The sequence below is a fragment of the Triticum urartu genome, chromosome 2 (genome assembly GCF_003073215.2).
Source record: "Triticum urartu cultivar G1812 chromosome 2, Tu2.1, whole genome shotgun sequence".
NCBI classification, from domain to species: domain Eukaryota; kingdom Viridiplantae; phylum Streptophyta; class Magnoliopsida; order Poales; family Poaceae; genus Triticum; species Triticum urartu.
In genome coordinates, this window is record NC_053023.1 from 485,080,558 (window position 1) to 485,099,771 (window position 19,214).

Genomic DNA, 19,214 nt, shown 5'->3' on the forward strand with positions numbered 1-19,214 from the left:
ACCATTACGCTGTGGTGTTCCGGGTGGCGTGAGTTGTGAAACTATTCCGCATTGTTTCAAATGAAGACCAAACTCATAACTCAAATATTCTCCTCCACGATCAGATCGTAGAAACTTTATTTTCTTGTTACGATGATTTTCAACTTCACTCTGAAATTCTTTGAACTTTTAAAATGTTTCAGACTTATGTTTCATTAAGTAGATATACCCATATCTGCTTAAATCATCTGTGAAGGTGAGAAAATAACGATACCCGCCACGAGCCTCAATATTCATCGGACAACACATATGTATGCATGATTTCCAACAAATCTGTTGCTCGCTCCATAGTTCCGGAGAACGGTGTTTTAGTCATCTTGCCCATGAGGCACAGTTCGCAAGTACCAAGTGATTCATAATCAAGTGGTTCCAAAAGTCCATTAGTATGGAGTTTCTTCATGCGTTTTATACCGATATGACCTAAAGGCAGTGCCACAAATAAGTTGCACTATCATTATCAACTCTGCATCTTTTGGCTTCAATATTATGAATATGTGTATCACTACTATCGAGATTCAATAAGAATAGACCACTCTTCAAGGGTGCATGACCATAAAAGATATTACTCATATAAATAGAACAACCATTATTCTCTGATTTAAATGAATAATCGTCTCGCATCAAACAAGATCCAGATATAATGTTCATGCTCAACGCTGGCACCAAATAACAATTATTCAGGTCTAAAACTAATCCCGAAGGTAGATGTAGAGGTAGCGTGCCGACTGCAATCACATCGACTTTGGAACCATTTCCCACGCGCATCGTCACCTCATCCTTAGCCAATCTTCGCTTAATCTGTAGCCCCTGTTTCGAGTTGCAAATGTTAGCAACAGAACCAGTATCAAATACCCAGGTGCTACTGCGAGCATTAGTAAGGTACACATCAATAACATGTATATCACATATACCTTTGTTCACCTTGCCATCCTTCTTATCCGCCAAATACTTGGGGCAGTTCCGCTTCCAGTGACCAGTCTGCTTGCAGTAGAAGCACTCAGTCTCAGGCTTAGGTCCAGACTTGGGTTTATTCTCTTGAGCAGCAACTTGTTTGCCGTTCTTCTTGAAGTTCCCCTTCTTCTTCCCTTTGCCCTTTTTCTTGAACCTGGTAGTCTTATTGACCATCAACACTTGATGCTCCTTCTTGATTTCTACCTCTGCGGCCTTTAGCATCGCGAAGAGCTCGGGAATTGTCTTATTCATCCCTTGTATATTATAGTTCATCACGAAGCTTTTGTAGCTTGGTGGCAATGATTGAAGAACTCTATCAATGACACTATCAACAGGAAGATTAACTCCCGGTTGAGTCAAGTGATAATGATACCCAGACATTTTGAGTATATGTTCACTGACAGAACTATTCTCCTCCATCTTGCAGCTATAGAACTTATTGGAGACTTCATATCTCTCAATCCGCGCATTTTCTTGAAATATTAACTTCAATTCCTGGAACATCTCATATGCTCCATGACGTTCAAAACGTCGTTGAAGTCCCAGTTCTAAGACGTAAAGCATGGCACACTGAACTATCGAGTAGTCATTAGCTTTACTCTGCCAAACTGTAAGCCCCGAGACCAATGCGCCAGGTGTCATCCAGTTATTCGCTGTTTGTTGCCATGATTGGATGAGTGTCATTATCATATTTTGCTTCTTGCATCATGTTCATCAATTGGTTATATTGCATTGCCATGCCCATCGTTGTCATGTTGCATTTGTGTCTCTTGTATTTTTTGCATTCTCATAATCATCATGTGCATTGTCATATTCATGCATGTCACATTGTTGGGTGCTCCATGTATGATCATGCATCATCACCTCCTCCTTCCTTCTTCTTTCTTTCATTTTGGCAAGTGACCTTTTCCCCTCCTCGAGAAACGTTCATTCTTTTCCTGATGCTAGTTCACCATGCCTAAACCCTCTCTGTCAAATTTAAGATCCTTTGGAGTTGTTTTGGTTAGGTTCGAAATGCCTCAAGTTTGAATCATATTTAAACTTGTTTTATTTTTCTACCTCTAAAAATGTCCAAACCAATTTTATCAAATAGGGCATGTATTCAGGGTCATGAGGATATTTTTATATTTCTCATACACCTCTCCTTTTCCCCTGTGCTTTTCTCTTTATTTTCTCCTTGAAGAAAATTAGAGAAAAAGGAAACAACAGCTTTAGGCCAGCCGCAGCCCACTTGGGCCTCTTCATCCGCGTCGGCCCACCTAAGCCCCCCTCTCTACTAGGCCGGCCCTTTAGGCCCACCTATTCCTAACCTAACCCTCTCCCTGGCCCGACCCCCATCTCCCTCGTCTCCCTACAGGCCGCCGCCAGCACCCGCAGGCACGCGCACGCCCGATCCCCTCTTCTCTCTCCCGTCGCCATGGCCTGGCGCCCGTGCCTCGGCTGCTTTGTGGCCCGTAGCCGCCAGCCTCCCATGCCTCCGCCAGCCAGTCTGCCTCAGCCACCTCCTCCCACTCGCGCCTCCACCTCGTCAACCCCCGTCGCCCGAGCGCCCGAGGAGAGGAGCTCCTTGAGCACCCACTCCCACCACCGGCTACCTCTTCTGCTTCACCACCTCGCTCGCGCCCCCAAGCTCCTCGCCATCTTTGCCTCTTGCTCAGCGCCGCCTTCGTTTGCTGGTGCCCCGTCCTCGCCGGACCTTCCCTTCATCCATGGCCTCCACCGTCAGACCAACCGTGGCCATGGCATCATTCCCCGCACGACAGCCCTGCAGCTGCTCCGTCCGGCGAACCTCTCCACCGCACGCCTGCAGCCAAGCAGTCATCCTTGGGATCCGCGAGAAGCAGCTCCGAAGCGCTCCAGCAGCCCGAGGCTGTAGCAACAGTCATTCAGGTGTGTCGGGCTCCAGAGCGCCTCCTCCCGCCGGCCCGGCGTGCAGCAGCAGCGACCACATCGTCCCTCGTGCGGCCTCCTTGGCTTCCGTGTGGACCCTACGGCCAAGACCCCAAGACGCAGCCCCGACATCATGTACCCGTGCCGCACCCCCAGGACATGCATGCCATGTTCGTCGTAGTGGACAACCTCGACGTCCCGTTTGACCACCATGAACAAGAGCAATTTTAGACCGGCAAGTACCACGACACAGTGACCCATGGACACCAAGTACCACGATGTCGATGCCCCCCAAGTTCGGCTAAACGGAGACGCCAAGTACCCCTACACGCGAAGATGCTAAGACCGTTTCGGGATTCACCAAGTACCGCTACCGATGACTCGAACATCTACGAAAACGTCTTCCACTACCGTCGCCGAGATCGCGAGTACCTCTACCGACGACCTCAGAACGTGTACGATGACCGTTGTCGAAGACCCGTACCTCTACCGCTTCCCGAACATGAACCACTACTTCCCTCGATGAACCATGAACGTCTACTTCCTCTACTTTGCACCGAACTCGAACCCCTCCGAGAATGCATGCTTCAAAGGATAACCGTCGAGATGTCCTTCCGAGAACGAATGCTTGCGATGCATGAGATGCTCATGTTTGCACCGTGTCACAATTTGTCACTTGCACGCCCCTCCTCGTTTGCCATGCCGTCGACCCATGGGAACCCGGTTCCCGGGAGCACCCCACCATCCTTGCATGACACACTCACACCTACTTCCTTTTGCACTGGTATCTTCATGAGCTACCGGATCATCGGAGTGTTGCCGAGGCACCATTTCCGTTGTCGTTGCCGTGGCACCCCTTTTGTTTTTCGCTACGATGACAAATGCTTCATAAGATGCTCATGTTAACATTTTCATATAACTTGCATAAAACTTGCACATGTCATCCACATCATGATAATAACATTTAAAATGTTTAAAATTGTTGTTTGCATTAAATTGCTAAATTCATATGGAGATTTACCGGATTTGTTGTTTGTTATATCCGGCCCCATTTAAATTGTTTAGATAGTATAGTTTTGTTATGCTTCACCTCTTGCCATGTTAACCAACATTTAATATTGTCGAGTACCTAACCGGGAGTGAACTAAATAATTGATGTGGTGTTCCGTCAATATGCAACACGTTGCATATTGAGCTTCACTTAATTTGTAGTTTTGTTTGTGCTCTTTGCCATGCCGTGCATATTTAAACCGGACATGCATCATACTTGATTGTGCATCATGCCATGATTATGTGATGGTTGTTTACCATGTTGTTTGCTTCTTTCAGGTGTTGCTTCTTCGTGTTAGTTCCGATTACGTCGCGTTTGTGAGGATTCATTCGACTACGTCCGTTTGTCTTCTTCATGGACTCGTTCTTCTTCCTTGCGGGTTCTCAGGCAAGATGACCATACCCTCAAAATCACTTCTATCTTTGCTTGCTAGTTGCTCGCTCTATTGCTATGCCGCGATACCTACCACTTGCTATTTCATGCCTCCCATATTGCCATGTCAAGCCTCTAACCCACCTTTCCTAGCAAACCGTTGTTTGTCTATGTTACCGCTTTTGCTCAGCCCCTCTTATAGCGTTGCTAGTTGCAGGTGAAGATGAAGTTTGTTCCATGTTGGAACATGGTTATTGTTGGGATATCACAATATCTCTTATTTAATTAATGCATCTATATACTTGGTAAAGGGTGGAAGGCTCGGCCTTATGCCTGGTGTTTTGTTCCACTCTTGCCGCCCTAGTTTCCGTCATACTGGTGTTATGTTCCTTGATTTTGCGTTCCTTACGCGGTTGGGTTATAATGGGAACCCCTTGACAGTTTGCCTTGAATAAAAATCCTCCAGCAAGGCCCAACCTTGGTTTTACCATTTGCCACCTAGCCTGTTTTTTTCCTTGGATTTCCGGAGCCCGAGGGTCATCTTTATTTTAACCCCCCCCCCCCCCCCCGGGCGGGGGGGGCAGTGCTCCTCTGAGTGTTGGTCCAACCTGTCAGCCACCGGTGGCCACCAGGGGCAACTCTGGGTTGGCCTACCGGAAGTTTGGACAATCCGGTGTGCCCTGATAACAAGATATGTGCAGCTCCTATCAGGATTTGTCGGCACATTCGGGCGGCTTTGCTGGTCTTGTTTTACCATTGTCGAAATGTCTTGTAACCGGGATTCCGAGTCTGATCGGGTCTTCCTGGGAGAAGGAATATCCTTCGTTGACCGTGAGAGCTTGTGATGGGCTAAGTTGGGACAACCCTGCAGGGTTTTGAACTTTCGAAAGCCGTGCCCGTGGTTATGGGCAGATGGGAATTTGTTAATGTCAAGTTGTAGAGAACTTGACACTTGACTTAACTAAAATACATCAACCGCGTGTGTAGCCGTGATGGTCTCTTTTCGGCGGAGTCCGGGAAGTGAACACGGTTCTTGTGTTATGCTTGAACATAAGTAGTTTCAGGATCACTTCTAGCTTCACGACCGTTGCGTTGCTTCTCTTCTCGCTCTTATTTGTGTATGTTAGCCACCATATATGCTAGTGCTTGCTGCAGCTCCACCTCACTTCCCTTTCCTACCCATAAGCTTAAATAGTCTTGATCTCGCGGGTGTGAGATTGCTGAGTCCTCATGACTCACAGATACTTCCAAACAGTTGCAAGTGCCGATGATACCAGTGCAGGTGACGCAACCCAGCTCAAGTGGGAGCTCGATGAAGGTCGTGTTCGTTGTGCTGTTTCGTTTCCAAATGATCAGTAGTGGAGCCCAGTCGGGGTGATCGGGGATCTAGCATTAGGGGTTGTCTTTCTTTATTTGGTTCCGTAGTCGGACCTTGATTGTATTCTGGATGATGTAATGCTATATTTATGTATTGTGTGAAGTGGCGATTGTAAGCCGACTCTTTATCCCTTTCTTATTCAGTACATGGGATGTGTAAAGATTACCCCTCTTGCGACATGCCTACTATGCGGTTATGCCTCTAAGTCGTGCTCCGACACGTGGGAGATATAGCCGCATCGTGGGTGTTACACAAACGTTCTTAACGTTGTCAGCAGCATCTGCAGCAGGCCTGGCACCCAGCGGTGCTTCCAGGATGTAATTCTTCTGTGCAGCAATGAGGATAATCCTCAAGTTACGGACCCAGTCCGTGTAATTGCTACCATCATCTTTCAACTTTGCTTTCTCAAGGGACGCATTAAAATTCAACAGAACAACAGCACGAGCCATCTATCTACAATCAACATAGACAAGCAAGAAACTATCAGGTACTAAGTTCATGATAAATTTAAATTCAATTAATCATATTACTTAAGAACTCCCACTTAGATAGACATCCCTCTAATCCTCTAAGTGATCACGTGATCCAAATCAACTAAACCATGTCCGATCATCACGTGAGATGGAGTAGTTTCATTGGTGAACATCACTATGTTGATCATATCTACTATATGATTCATGCTCGACCTTTCAGTCTCCGTGTTCCGAGGCCATATCTGTATATGCTTGGCTCGTCAAGTATAACCTGAGTATTCCGTGTGTGCAACTGTTTTGCACCCGTTGTATTTGAACGTAGAGCCTATCACACCCGATCATCACGTGGTGTCTCAGCACGAAGAACTTTCGCAACGGTGCATACTCAGGGAGAACACTTATATCTTGATAATTTTAGTGAGAGATCATCTTATAATGCTACCGTCAATCAAAGCAAGATAAGATGCATAAAAGATAAACATCACATGCAATCAATATAAGTGATATGATATGGCCATCATCATCTTGTGCTTGTGATCTCCATCTCCGAAGCGCCGTCATGATCACCATCGTCACCGGCGCGACACCTTGATCTCCATCGTAGCATCGTTGTCGTCTCGACAACTTATGCTTCTACGACTATCGCTATCTCTTAGTGATAAAGTAAAGCATTACAGGGCGATTGCATTGCATACAATAAAGCGACAACCATATGGATCCTACCAGTTGCCGATAACTCGGTTACAAAACATGATCATCTCATACAATAAAATATAGCATCATGCCTTGACCATATCACATCACAACATGCCCTGCAAAAACAAGTTAGACGTCCTCTACTTTGTTGTTGCAAAGTTTTACGTGGCTGCTATGGGCTGAGCAAGAATCGTTCTTACCTACGCATCAAAACCACAACAATTGTTCATCAAGTTAGTGCTGGTTTAACCTTCTCAAGGACCGGGCGTAGCCACACTTGGTTCAACTAAAGTTGGAGAAACTGACACCCGCCAGCCACCTGTGTGCAAAGCACATCGGTAGAACCAGTCTCGCGTAAGCGTACGCGTAATGTCGGTCCGGGCCGCTTCATCCAACAATATCGCCGAACCAAAGTATGACATGCTGGTAAGCAGTATGACTTGTATCGCCCACGACTCACTTGTGTTCTACTCGTGCATATGACATCTACGCGTAAAACCTGGCTCGGATGCCACTATTGGGGAACATAGTAATTTCAAAAAAATTCTACGCACACGCAAGATCATGGTGATGCATAGCAATGAGAGGGGAGAGTGTGTCCATGTACCCTCGTAGACCGAAAGCGGAAGCGTTAGTACAACACAGTTGATGTAGTCGTACGTCTTCATGATCCGACCGATCAAGTACCGAATGCACGGCACCTCCGAGTTCTGCACACGTTCAACTCGATGACGTCCCTCAAACTCCGATCCAGCCGAGTGTTGAGGGAGAGTTTCGTCAGCACGACGGTGTGGTGACGATGATGATGTTCTACCGACGCAGGGCTTCGCCTAAGCACCGCTACAATATGATTGAGGTGGATTATGGTGGAGGGGGGCACCGCACATGGCTAAGAGATCAAGAGATCAATTGTTGTGTCTATGGGGTGCCTCCCTCCTCTGTATATAAAGAGGGGAGGAGGAGAGGGCCGGCCAAGGTGGTGGCGCGCCCTAGGAGGGGGAAACCTACTCCAAGTAGGTTTGCCCCTCCCTTTCCTAATCCAAGAAGGAGGGGGAGGAAGGAGTGGGAGAGGGGAAAGGCAAGGGGGCGCCCCCCCCCCTTCCTTGTCCTATTCGGACTCAAGGGGAGGGGCGCGCCTCTTGCCCTGGCCGGCCCCTCTTTCTCTCCACTAAGGCCCAACAAGGCCCATTAGTTCCCGGGGGTTCCGGTAATCCCCGGTACTCCGGTAAATGTCTAAAACCTTTCGGAACCTTTCCAGTGTACAAACATAGTCATCCAATATATAGATCTTTACGTCTCGAACATTCGAGACTCCTCGTCATGTCCGTGATCACATCCGGGACTCCGAACTACATTCGGTACATCAAAACATATAAACTCATAATATGACTGTCATCTAACTTTAAGCATGCGGACCCTACGGGTTCGAGAACTATGTAGACATGACCGAGACACTCTTCAGTCAATAACCAATAGCGGAACCTGGATGCTCATATTGGCTCCTACATATTCTACGAAGATCTTTATCGGTCAAACCGCATAACAACTTACGTTGTTCCCTTTGTCATCGGTATGTTACTTGCCCGAGATTCGATCGTCGGTATCTCAATACCTAGTTCAATCTCGTTACCGGCAAGTCTCTTTACTCGTTCCGTAACACATCATCCCGCAACCAACTCATTAGTTGCAATGCTTGCAAGTCTTAAGTGATGTGTATTACCGAGTGGGCCCAGAGATACCTCTCCGACAATCGGAGTGACAAATCCTAATCTCGAAATACGCCAACCTAACAAGTACCTTCGGAGACACCTGTAGAGCACCTTTATAATCACCCAGTTACGTTGTGATGTTTGGTAGCACACAAAGTGTTCCTCCGGTAAACGGGAGTTGCATAATCTCATAGTTATAGGAACATGTATAAGTCATGAAGAAAGCAATATCAACAAACTAAACGATCAAGTGCTAAGCTAACGAAATGGGTCAAGTCAATCACATCATTCTCCTAATGATGTGACCCCGTTAATCAAATGACAACTCTTTGTCTATGGTCAGGAAACATAACCATCTTTGATCAACGAGCTAGTCAAGTAGAGGCATACTAGTGACATTCTGTTTGTCTATGTGTTCACACATGTATCATGTTTCCGGTTAATACAATTCTAGCATGAATAATAAACATTTATCATGATATAAGGAAATAAATAATAACTTTATTATTGCCTCTAGGGCATATTTCCTTCAGATTGTTGAGACAAAATTTTATGATCTTGACCTCAAGGTAACTGAGATACAGACTGCAGTTGAGTAGCTCCAGGAGGAAGCAGAATAGAGGAAAGGGAAGACAAATACTGATGCTTTTCAGCGAGTACCAAGGAGTCAGAGGTCTACTGCAGTGCTTGTACCTGTTTCTAGAGCTACATTGTCTGCACCAGCAGCTACAGGTTTAGTGCCACCTCCAGCTCCAACTACATCGACAGATGCCTTCGTCCTTGGAGTTCTCTCTACACCACCTCCCGAAGACCGAGCCTGAGAGACGCATAGCACTATGCATTTTCAAACTTTTTGGTAACTTATTGTCAAAGGGGGAGAAATATGTATAGATCATAGGCTTCGAGAGAGTGTTTTGCTTTTTTTATCTCTCTTGCTTTTAATTGAACCTTTTTATGCGCTTGGTTGATACACTATGTCTTTGTCTGTGTGAGATACTTATTTGATCATGTGATTGATCATATGCTACCTTAATGCTTGCTTGGATGATATTATCTCTTATATTCTATATATGATCATTCACTTTGCTTGGTGATGAGTGCATGTTTTTTAATGTTTATCATTTTGAGCGCTCCACCAAGATGTATGTGACATGGAAGAGTGACCCATGATCCTAATCGATTGTGCATCTGCATTCAAAAGAAAATTTTAAATAATGCACAAATTTAGAGGGAGCTCTTGCTTATCACATACTTCCCAAAGCGATGATGTATTTCAATCTTATAATTATTTGTCGAAGCTTTGATCTATATGTTGTCATCAATTACCAAAAAGGGGGAGATTGAAAGTGCAACTATCCCTCTGTGGTTTTGGTAATTCCTAACAACATATAGCTCATTGAGCTAATACTATTTCAAGATAAATATTTCAGGAAAGTTCAATGATTGGCATGGCATGGATTAGAAATGTGAACCCCTCAAAATGCTAAGGACAAAAGATTGGCTCAAGCTCTAAAGCTCAAGACTCTACATTTTACCTTTTAGCGATCCAAGATCACATTAAGTCCATAGGAAAAGCCAATACTATTAAAAGGGGATGAGGTGTTGCTTAATGGGTTACTTGCTCAAAATGCTTAGTGATATGCTCCAAAACCCTCAACCACTTTCTCATATCCACATATGTCCCAAACCAAAAGTCTAACTCGGCGTCACCGAAACTTTCTATCCGGCACCACCAAGTTCGGTTGACATAGCCACTGCCACAAAACCCTAGTCTTTTCGGTCTCACCGATAGGGATCTCGGTCTCACCGAGATGGGATTGCTAACTCTCTGTTTCCGTTCATAAAGTTTCGGTCCAACCGAAATGAGCGATCGGTCCCACCGAGTTCGCAATGCAAACTCTCTGTTTTCCCTTCGTAACATTTCGGTCTCACCGAGATGAGCGAATCGGTCCCACCGAGTTTGCCTGACCAACTCTCTGGTTAGATTATTACCAAAATCGGTCCCGCTGAGTTTGTGTAATCGGTCTCACCGAGGTTACGTTATGCCCTAACCCTACTGAAATCGGTCCCACCGAGTTGACATGTCGGTCCCACCGAAAATCCTAACATTCACATTTTGAACTAAATCGGTCCAACCGAGTTTCATTATTCGGTCCCACTGAGTTTGGTGATTTGTGCGTAACGGTTAGATTTTGTGTGGAGGCTATATATACCCCTCCACCCACTCTTCATTCGTGGAGAGAGCCATCAGAACATGCCTACACTTCCATCATACATTTTCTGAGAGAGAACCACCTACTCATGTGTTGAGGTCAAGATATTCCATTCCAACCATATGAATATTGATCTCTAGCCTTCTCCAAATTGCTTTCCGCTCAAATTATCTTTCCACCAAATCCAAATCAGTGAGAGAGAGTTGAGTATTGGGGAGATTATCATTTGAAGCACAAGAGCAAGGAGTTCATCATCAACACACGGTCTATTACCTTTTGGAGAGTGGTGTCTCCTAGATTGGTTAGGTGTCACTTGGGAGCCTCCGTCAAGATTGTGGAGTTGAACCAAGGATTTTGTACGGGCAAGGAGATCGCCTATTTCATGAAGATCTACCCTAGTAAGGCAAGTCCTTCGTGGGCGATGGCCATGGTGGGATAGACAAGGTTGCTTCTTTGTGGACCCTTCGTGGGTGGAGCCCTCCATGGACTCGCGCAACTATTACCCTTCGTGGGTTGAAGTCTCCATCAACGTGGATGTACGATAGCACCACCTATCGGAACCACGCCAAAAATCTTCGTGTCTACATTGCGTTTGCTCCCTCCAAACTCCTCCCTTTACCTTCATGTGCAATGTTTTACATTCCGCTGCTATACTCTTAGACTTGCATGTGTAGGTTCTTTACTTGACTAGTGCTAAGTTGCTAAAATCTGCCAAGACTTAAAATTGGGAAAAGGTTAGATTTTTATTTGGTCAAGTAGTCTAATCACCCCCCCCCTCTAGACATACTTTCAATCCTACAGCGGCGACGGGCTGCTCCTCCCTCACCTCCTCCTTGACGTCCCTCAGCTCCAGCTCCGGCACGGCCACGTCGTCGGCCGCAGAGAGGGCAATCATGGCGTCTAGGCCCTCCCATTGGCGCTCATCGTGCGTGTTCATGGAGTCTTCCATGACACGTTGAAGGAGTCGGGCCTCCTCCTCCTCTGTCATGCGAGGAGGTGGTGGTGGTGACGGCGTCGGTGTGATGCCGCGCACCCGCGTACGCCCACACACCTGGGGAGGGCTCGGAGCACGCGCTCGGCGCTCTGTACGTGGCCGCCGCGGGCCAGATGAGGTGCCAGCAAAGAACGACGCGTGCCGCACGTCGTGCTCGTCCCGAAACCATGTGTCCCATAGGGCGGAGTCGACGCGTACCTGGGGTCATAGTACAGGTCGTCCGGGAGGAGGCGACGGCGGCGTTCGATCTCCTCACGGCGGGCACGGCCGTTCGTCGGGACCGGCGGGATCAGCACTCGATCCGTGGACAGATGCTAGTTATTGGGCAGGTGAACGTCGCTCCAGGGGAGCAGCGTCCTGGTCTCCCAATAACGCCGGCAAACATTCGCGTGGATGTAGTGCCGGTCGCACTCGCCGGCGGCCGTAGGCGCGATGGTAAACGGGGGAGGCGCGGGGGCCCTCCATGGGGGTGATGCGGGCTCTGCTTTGACGCCACGGCGGCCCAAGGACGAACCAGCCTCGTGGTCGTGCGCCCCCTTGCGGCCAGTGCTCCACCACACCATGGTTGTCGACGGCCGGCGACCTCGAGGAAGGGGAAGGAAGAACTAGGGTTTGGGTGTTGGGTTTCGAGGAGGCAGCAATGACTAGAGTGGGAGCATGGACTGTGACTGGTCCACGGCTTCCCATTTAAGAAGGACGCCTACCGCTTGCCTTGGGCGGATGACAGATGGGGCCGACCGTGCGTCCGCATTTAAGTTGGGCGGTGGGAGGTAGGTGGTCGTCTGCCACGCGACCCCGATGCGGACAAGTGGCGCGTCCGTTCGCTGTCCGCCTTGACCCAAACCGGGCGCATGTTCGCGCTCAAAATGGGTCGAGCCGAACAAAAACGGACATGTTTACGCTCGAAATGGGTCGGGCTGGACATAAAACGAACAAGATAGGTCCAAACCGTTGCACGCTGGGCCGTAGGGTCTTGTCCGTTTTGGGGCCGAACGGTTTGGAGTCGTGCGCTGGAGTTGGCCTTACATCTTGATGTTCTCAGCTTGTTCGAACTCTCTTAATTAATGGAAAATGGTTTTGCCTCCTTTTTAAGAAAAATAATAATATATTCAAGGAAAATGGTTTTGCCTCCTTTTTAAGAAAAATAATAATATATTCAAAGTTTTACGAATGTTCCATTCCAAAAATATTTTCAGAACTGGTGGGAGTATTTCCGATCTCTCGCCAAACCATGTTGTCTGCATAATGTAGCGCAGGACACAACATGTCAACACAAGCTCCCTTGGGCACTAAATGGAGAGAGAAAACGAGGAGTTGCACACGAGCAAATACCCTTTGTTTGCCAAATTAAAATACAGTACAAACAACTAATTACATTTAACAACCACATCAGCCGTTTAGCTGGGCAGGGAAGCCATGTGAACCAGGCTGCATATATCATCGTATTGCCAAAACCACATAGCCCATTACCATGTAGATACAAGTGCCGTTCAAAATATTCAGACATTTCATACCAACAAAGAGCTCAAGAAAACCCCATGTGCAAACTACATCCTCCGAAAATGGGGCTGATCACGGTCTCCGTTGATATCATCAAATTCCGTAAACGCAACCATTGCATGAGCATCATGCCCACTGGAAACCTCATCCTCTGAGTGCAGCTCCATGGCTGCCATCCCACTTCCAATCACATTAGCACCCCAAGATGAGCTAAGAAGTAGGTCGTTGCGATGGACACCAACATGCATGTTCACCTATTAAAGAAAGGAGAGATAAGCCACATGAAAAGACACAATCAAATTAATCTGGGCTACAACATTCCAGGGACTTACATTAGGAGATCGAGAAATATTTTCAGGCACATCAGTAAGGACTGCAGGGAGAATGTTGACCAGCTGGGGGTTGCTTGATGGTGGTGTCGAAGCTAAAAGTCTCATTAGTGTTTCCCTAGCACTCCTCTCAACCAACGATTCGGTTTCTGGAATCAGAGGCTTCAAGCTAGGGAGCAGGGGAACAGGTGAAGTTATAGAAGGACCACAACTCACCAAATAAGCCTGACCGGAGGAACACATATCAATGACTGGGACATGCACAATAGGATCAGACATCAATGGTGTAAATGTTGGAACCTGTGAGCTATGCAATGAAACAAATGGTGAAGTAGGAAGTGGCAGGTGAAGCAACGGAAATGTTGGAACCTGCGAACCATGTACAGGAACAAGAGGTGAAGTGGGAAACGGCAGATGAAGTAACGGATATGTTGAAACCATAGAACCATGCAGGGGAACAATTGAAGTAGGAAGCTGGAGGTGAAGTGAAGGATCGTGCAGTATCGATGGAAGATTAAGTGAAGGTGAATTAGTTGTATCCAACTTTGCAGAAAATGACGAGACAGATGATACTTCATTTGATACCAGTGAGCCCAAAGGTGACTGGGGAAATGGTTCTACAGATGTAACTGGCATATGCAGAGGGGTTACACTGTACTGCAGTGACGATGGGCATGGCGGACACCAGCAATAGTAAGGCTTAAATGGATTCTCTGAAGAACCCTCTGGGAGTGGATAAAGAGGTGGCAGCAAGGGAAATGAAAGAGGCAAGTCTAATGAAGAAGCGGGAGTGACACTGTTTTTTGAACAGTCCCTATCAGACACCTCACTGGTTGAATCAGGGTTAACACTCTTTGCTATCAAAGGATTTGCATCGATTAGAGCAGTTGATGGGCCCAACCAGTCCCCACGCCGCTTCAGCTTCTCTCTTCCAACAACCTTTGCACAAGAGGTCCTTGGAACCCCATCTTTAAAAGTGCTGGATCTGGGACTCAGACTGGCTTGATAGATCAAGCTTGCTTTTGTTGCATTAGCGGCAGAGGTGCGAGACCTTGAAGACCTGGAAACGACTGATGGGGGCTGTAAATGTTGCCCTTGTGAACTTGAATTACTGAGGAAGTCAGTAGATGATCCCAACAATTTAGCATCTCCAATACTTGGTGCAAGAAGATAAGCATGTAAATTAGTAACAAAAGCATCAAGTCGGGAATTGGAGATGCCTGTGAGATCAGAGAGGGTTGGCCTGCCCTGAAGTAGATTTTTCATCTGTATCAAAAAATTTGAGAGAGTATCAGCATACCATGGTACATGCGATTTGGCATGAGGAATAAATTTATATTGCAATTGCAGTTCATGTGGATAGGCTCAAGTACATGGAGTTTGCTCTCCACGTTACATGTGGCACATCACAGTTGAGATTGCACATGGTTCATGGTACATTTACACTTAATTTGGCAGCCACTACAAAATACAAACCTTTGCAAGAAGCTCCATTCCACATTCCTTCGACTTTTCAGCGCACCAGTAGTACAATCTTTTAGATTCTGAAATCCTGATAAGGAAAGAACGTCCAGAATTATCAGCTGATATTTCTTCAATCACAAGTTCTGAAACTTCTAGGCCTTCGTTCAACAGAGCCAATTCCTCTGAACAACCATCGTCACCGGAGAAGGTAAGGCGCATGCTCGATGAAGGCAGAAGGCCAAGGCTAAGCTTCCCTCTGTACAAAGGAAATGAGTTCATGTAAGATCTCTGACTTTCTATTCTGAACAAATAAATAACAAAGGGTTTTTTTCAGTATCACAACAGTTTTTTTGGTTGCTACCAAAAAAACACTGTAAGAAAAACAAAACAAAAAATACATTTCAATCAACTAAATGAAATCGGATCAGAGGAACTTCAATAGAAATTACTATAAAATTACATATAGACATTCTTGAATGCAAGGAATAGCCGTGGGACAGAGCACATAGTTAAGTGAGAAGTGATAGAGCATTGAGACCTAAGCGCGCAAATAGGTTTCCACCAGAGACACTGGAGGATAGTGCAGAACCTAAGTTTCTCAGCACCATATCATTGGCAGACTTTCATAAAATAACCACCAACATACAGTACTTGTAGATGATTTTTAAGAAAAATAGCAGATTTGCCTTTTAATAGGAATAAGTAAAAGAACTAAATTTAAATACCAAATTACAGTATCAGACAAATGTTTCTTTAAGAAAAGCTGCAGCCTTGCCTCATGATTCGTACGAAAGAATCATGAATCATCTAATGATTTTTCCTTTGCAGGTGAATTAAATCTCCTTAGAGAAGTTGTGCCAGATCATGGCACAGGCGAGTTGTGATTTTAGTTGCACATGAGCAGATCTACAACAAATTCCAATGAGTGGATGATTATATTGCGAAAATTTAGGGCAAAGTAATACGAACCATCCATAGTCAATTATAGTCAGTGACCTCCATTTTAAGGGAAAACCTCAATCAATTTGAACTGAAAAATGGACAGAAATGATTGCCGATGGTAGAAATGTTGATAAAAACATCCATGGTGAATTAAAGGAAGGCGTATGTAACAAAGACTAGACAGGGTACATTAAGTACACAACATGGGTAGAGAGGGAGATAGAAACACGGCTATAAGGCATAAAACAGTTTATAGACGGAACAGCTCATTAGGCATACGATAACTGATTTTAGAATGAGCATTGGTGTGAACACATTTTGTATTGGCTCATGTCACAAACTGTCTGCAGTGAAACAAACAGTAAACTACTGCATAAACTAACACTGGAGAAGCCTGTGATAAGCTAACTGCAACCACAAAACATACACAGGAAGTATGTGAAAACATCAACAAATGAGATATCAAACTCTTTGCAGTATCAATAGAAAAATTCATCTAAAGCATCATATAGTCCAGAATCCTATAGATCCAATCTAATCTAAGACTGCAATTGTGATGTGTGTGATTAGTTATTATTAATGCAGGTAACATAATACCGTAAGGCATGAAAGGAACTACCTTCTCTTTCCTCATATATCAGAGATTATGACACATGCCCAAATAACCTACAAATGGAAACATATATTTATTTGGTAGATGAACAATGCCATCACTAATAAGATGAAACATGTAATCCTAGAATCAATAATCTAGCATATGATACGTCCTTAATGAGGTCAGAATAGCTGAAAACACCTTCACAAAAAGCAATTATCATGTATCATGAAGTACAAGAACAAGAAGGAATATCAGACGAAGTTCTTAAATAGCAGAGATAATCACAAGAACAAAATAATATGAAGGAAATACATGTTACAGCATTCTGCAACACAGCAGAGCAGCTGCATGAACAAAATTCTAACTAGGCTGTGACAATGATGTGAAAAGGGTGACTACAGAAAATAGGAATGTTCAGTTTGTTATGGATTGGAAATGATAGTATTGAGAAATTTACTGAATCATGACACTTGAATGCCATACTAATTCCCATGCAACTAAGAGGAGGTTCATCACTTAACCAGCCTGACCTGTCTGATAAGACTCGAGTAATATGAAATGCAACAATTTGACGACTTATGTTGCACCGACATGGTACTAAGGGGAAAAAAATGCTGCGATGAATTTAGAATGTGCACAATATTTACCACATCACACGGATACATTCCAAAATCGCCAGTACAACTACATGATGATACATTTCCTTCTAAATTTCCGTTCTGTCTGGTTTTGTTATTTGGTGTACTTCATTCAGAACAAAAAGTTTGTCAGCAGAAGTTTAGTGTCCGGCTGAGGGGCAATTTGACAGAAGACACAATATCCTCTGGCAGGTATAAAAAGTATCTGGCTGCCTCCATCCTTCATACGCAGCAGAGATGCTAGACAGTTAGCAAACGAGAAAGCTAGCCATGCCCTACAATATTAATCATTTCATGACAATGTGCGGAACACACAACTGTGGCACAATCTAAAAGAGAAGTCATCATGTGCGTGCTCCTCTGGTAGCTTGCATAGTTGTGGTGCTAAAGCAATCCAATTCTGTGGATGAAGTTAAATTTGTGGGTGGCTACCTGATGGTTGTTGGGCAGAGGAGGGGACCGTGGCGGTCAACCTTGCCGACGCGCAGCGAGACGAGGGGAACGCAGAGACACCTTGCCAGCATGCCCACCTCCGAGACCTCGAAGTGCTGCACCGCCCGGCCGATGACGTCAGAAGAGAGCCAATCGATGGCACTTGTCGCGCACAGGGGGTAGGAAATGTCACCTGAGAGAGGTGAGATATGAAGCGGTTCTCGGCGGCGGAGCATGAGACGTTGAGGGTGAGGAGAGGCCTGAGACGGTCGTCGGCGCGGCAGGCCCCCACGAGCTGCTGGCGCAGAGGCAGCGGGCGATGAGCATCCTCTCCTCCTCCTCCCCCTCCTCGTTCCGATCCGGAGGTCTCCGGCTCGTCGTCGTCGGAGTTGGGGAAGGAGGAATAGGATCCCTCTCGGCTCGGCGGCTCACCCATCTGGAGAGGGCGGGAGGGAATCCTAGGGTTTGCTCGAATCTGGTGGGAGACAGGATTGGGGGAGGAGAGAACAAGATGAGACAGGAGACGGGAGGGGAACCACGAGACCAGAACCAAATCAATCGCAGACCGAGGGGGAGCGGAGGGCGGAGGCAGATATTTTCCCAAGCGACTGATTGCAATTGCGCCCTCAGGGTGTGGCCCCGATCCATCCTCTCTGCCTCGTCCGTCCAACTGCACGCCCCGCAGTTTGGGTCCCATATCCGCCCCGCTCATTCGGTTGGGAATTACATAGGATTTAGTGTAAAAAAATTATAGGATGATCCTTGTCATTTTAAGAAATTGACTCGCTTCGTTTTTATATGCAAAATAAGTCTTAAGTGGATGTGTAATTTTTTCTAAAACACAGGAAATAAATAATATTCCTACGAAATTCTTGTACACATTTCCTACAAACCGAACGCGTCTATAGAAAATTTTCCTTCCGGATCCTTATTTCTATGTGTTTTCTATGAAAATCCTCCAAACCGAATAGGCCTTAACCCTGAAAACTTATTTCGTCGTCCGACCCCCTTTTACGCCGGACTAAAAGGCGTCTCAGCACGCGGCGGCGCCACCCGTGAAGACACCTTTGACCGACACCGACGACCGGCGCCAGCGTGGCAACCGTCAAACGAGCCCTACCGAAAGCCGTTGCTAGATGTGACACATCTGATAATTTAATGTTTAATCACAATCATAGAAACGCCTATTAATACGCGTGTCGCTGTTTACTGTGGCCGTGGGTTTTGCTTAGGCGTGTATCAAACCATAGCAGAGACGTATGGGCGTGAGGCGTATTCATAACTCACTAGTTGACCCGTTGCGCCAAGTGGCACAGAGACCCGCTGAAGACATGTTGTCGATGAAAATAGTTTCATGCTGCAAGAACCGTTGCGCCAAATGGCGCAGAGACCCGCTAAAGCCATGTTGTCGATGAAAATAGTTTCATTTTGCAAGGACATGTTCGATATTGGTAGTAGAAAACCCATGTGTTAAATCATGTTATATTAAAAACATTTCATGTGCGCGATGAAAAGAAATTCATGGTTTAATTGGTTTCGTTTTGG

At 45.9% G+C, this 19,214-nt stretch overlaps 1 protein-coding gene across 4 annotated transcripts; it reads right to left on the bottom strand.

Annotated features, from left to right (window-relative positions):
• Positions 1–13,080: 13,080 nt before the first annotated feature.
• Positions 13,081–18,276, bottom strand: LOC125538077. Of its 4 annotated transcripts, none has more exons than XM_048701378.1 (6): positions 17,863–17,993; positions 17,670–17,785; positions 16,621–16,667; positions 15,072–15,315; positions 13,599–14,861; positions 13,081–13,520 (listed from the first exon to the last, which is right to left on the bottom strand). In XM_048701378.1, exons 4-6 carry the CDS (start codon positions 15,276–15,278, stop codon positions 13,314–13,316), a joined length of 1,677 nt encoding a protein of 558 aa, XP_048557335.1. In that variant the 5' UTR covers positions 15,279–15,315; positions 16,621–16,667; positions 17,670–17,785; positions 17,863–17,993; the 3' UTR covers positions 13,081–13,313. The 4 variants fall into 4 exon arrangements, with proteins under 4 accessions (XP_048557335.1, XP_048557338.1, XP_048557334.1 ...); XM_048701381.1 differs by lacking the exon at positions 17,863–17,993 and adding an exon at positions 16,029–16,089 and having other exon boundaries at positions 17,670–17,791; XM_048701377.1 differs by lacking the exon at positions 16,621–16,667 and having other exon boundaries at positions 17,863–18,276.
• Positions 18,277–19,214: the final 938 nt, after the last annotated feature.